Here is a 2,500-nt window from a genome sequence, read left to right as displayed (position 1 = left end):
AGGGGAGCTGGGCAGTGGTGCTGGAGGAGGGTGGTGGTGCTGGAGGGAGCTGATCTGTGGTGCTGGAGGAGGGGAGCTGGGCGGTGGTGCTGGTGCTGGAGGAGGGTGGAGGAGGGGAGCTGATCCAACTCTCAGTGGGGCAGGCTGATTGTGACAGACAGCCAGATCAGTGGAGTAATTAAAAAGGCAATTGCACAGTCAGTCCTCTGGTGTGTGTGTGTGCACACACGCGCGTGTGCACAGACAGACACACACACACACACACACACACTCTCTCTTTTTCTCCTCACACACACATCCATACACTCTCTGACTCACTCACTCACTCACTCTCTATCTCTCTCTCTCACACACACACACACACACACACACAGTCCTCTGGTAGTTATCCAGGAGCTCCACGGGGCTGGCCCATACCACTGCGCCTCATCGAGCGTTAAACATGCACGACTTGACTTAACCGTTTCTGCTCCCAATTCTGCACCTGTTTTCTAGAGACAGATTGCTTTCGTCTCTCCTCCCTCTCCATCTCCCTCTCCATCTCTCTCTCCATCTCTCCCTCCGTCTCACTGCAGGGTGTCTCTGCCTAACAGAATTGGGGCACTGTTTGCCCACATCAACATGCAGAAGTGGATTAATGAGATTGATTGCTCCAGTAAATCATTAAATCATCATTAGGCCACGGAACACAGGTGCTATAGTGTGTGTGTGTGTGTGTGTGTGTGTGTGTGTGTGTGTGCTTTTGTTCTCGCTCTCTTAAAGGATTCCCGGCCCTTTGTGTGTCAGGATCACAACAACTGCACATCCTTTGAGCCAGCGACCCTGCTGCTGCGTCTGCTGCTGTTTTTCAGAACAACAAGAAGAAAATAGAAAAATCTCGAGTGGAAAGCAAGAAAAAAGCGGGTGGAAAAGCAAGGCTTATCCACCTCAGGCCTGCCTGCACACCTGTGGGAGGGGGGTGGGGGTGGGGGTGGGGGTGGGGGTGGGGGTGGGGATGGGGTTGGTGTGAGATGGCTCTGATATTCATATGTATGGAGGGATTCCTACTATCCTGAGCTATGAGAAGATGCTGTCCTGAGCTTGGCTGAAACGCCTGAAATTTCTTAACATGCTGTTTTTGGATCAGTTCAGCATAAAGATTCCATCTATTATTTCAACCCAACTCTGATTATGCTCAAAAATGTTTCGATGATGATTAATTTTAATCCCTAATTCTATTCCCTTAATTCCATAAACTGTATATTATAACAAGGTGATGCAGCCGCATCATCAATAATCGACGTCTCTTAAAAGTGATGCGTGAGTGACTGTGGGTGCCTCTCATTTGGGCTTTTAAATGTCCTCCCTCGATCCTCGGGCCTCGATCCTCACTGATCTACATAAAGAACGATGGGGCGAAAACATAGTAGTCTATCCAGTGTTAGTTATAGATCAGTGGGAACGCCCCTCGAGGATGGAGGATGGAGGAGGCATGTTGAGAAGCACCTTGTCTGTTCTTGATTCCTCAGTTCCTTATTGCATTCCTTCCTCGTGTCCTTCACGTGATTGAGTAGGAGGGAGGGGTAGGATTGGAGGTAGGGAGGGAGGTAGGAAGGGAGGTGGGAAGGGAGGGGTAGGATTGGAGGTAGGAGGGAGGGGTAGGATTGGAGGTAGGAGGGAGGGGTAGGATTGGAGGTAGGAGGGAGGGGTAGGATTGGAGGTAGGAAGGGAGGTGGGAAGGGAGGGGTAGGATTGGAGGTAGGAGGGAGGGGTAGGATTGGAGGTAGGAGGGAGGGGTAGGATTGGAGGTAGGAGGGAGGGGTAGGGTTGGAGGTAGGAGGGAGGGGTAGGGTTGGAGGTAGGGAGGGAGGTAGGAAGGGAGGTGGGAAGGGAGGGGTAGGATTGGAGGTAGGAAGGGAGGTAGGAAGGGAGGTGGGAAGGGAGGGGTAGGATTGGAGGTAGGAAGGGAGGTGGGAAGGGAGGGGTAGGGTTGGAGGTAGGAGGGGTAGGGTTGGAGGTAGGAGGGAGGGGTAGGATTGGAGGTAGGGAGGGAGGTAGGAAGGGAGGTGGGAAGGGAGGGGTAGGATTGGAGGTAGGAAGGGAGGTAGGAAGGGAGGTGGGAAGGGAGGGGTAGGATTGGAGGTAGGGAGGGAGGTAGGAAGGGAGGTAGGAAGGGAGGTGGGAAGGGAGGGGTAGGATTGGAGGTAGGAAGGGAGGTGGGAAGGGAGGTGGGAAGGGAGGTAGGAAGGGAGGTGGGAAGGGAGGTGGGAAGGGAGGGGTAGGATTGGAGGTAGGAATGGAGGGGTAGGATTGGAGGTAGGAAGGGAGGTAGGATTGGAGGTAGGATTGGAGGTAGGAAGGGAGGTAGGAAGGGAGGTGGGAAGGGAGGGGTAGGATTGGAGGTAGGAGGGAGGGGTAGGATTGGAGGTAGGAGGGAGGGGTAGGATTGGAGGTAGGAAGGGAGGTGGGAAGGGAGGTGGGAAGGGAGGTAGGAAGGGAGGTGGGAAGGGAGGGGTAGGAT

At 53.8% G+C, this 2,500-nt stretch overlaps 1 protein-coding gene across 1 annotated transcript in view; it reads right to left on the bottom strand.

Annotated features, from left to right (window-relative positions):
• Window positions 1-2,199: 2,199 nt before the first annotated feature.
• The window catches only part of LOC134099255 (uncharacterized), a gene marked incomplete at its 3' end in the record, with an annotated part of 4,750 nt that continues 4,449 nt past the window's right edge, over window positions 2,200-2,500 (bottom strand). Inside the window, exons 3-4 of the mRNA XM_062552044.1 lie at window positions 2,389-2,499; window positions 2,200-2,263 (exon numbers count right to left, since the gene is read on the bottom strand). Coding sequence (XP_062408028.1) covers window positions 2,200-2,263; window positions 2,389-2,499 — 175 coding nt within the window. The remainder of the gene's footprint in view (window positions 2,264-2,388; window position 2,500) is intronic.

This window comes from Sardina pilchardus, chromosome 13 (assembly GCF_963854185.1).
Source record: "Sardina pilchardus chromosome 13, fSarPil1.1, whole genome shotgun sequence".
NCBI classification, from domain to species: Eukaryota; Metazoa; Chordata; class Actinopteri; order Clupeiformes; family Clupeidae; genus Sardina; species Sardina pilchardus.
Note: the sequence above shows the minus strand (reverse complement) of the source record. Positions and strands in the feature narration are given on the sequence as shown.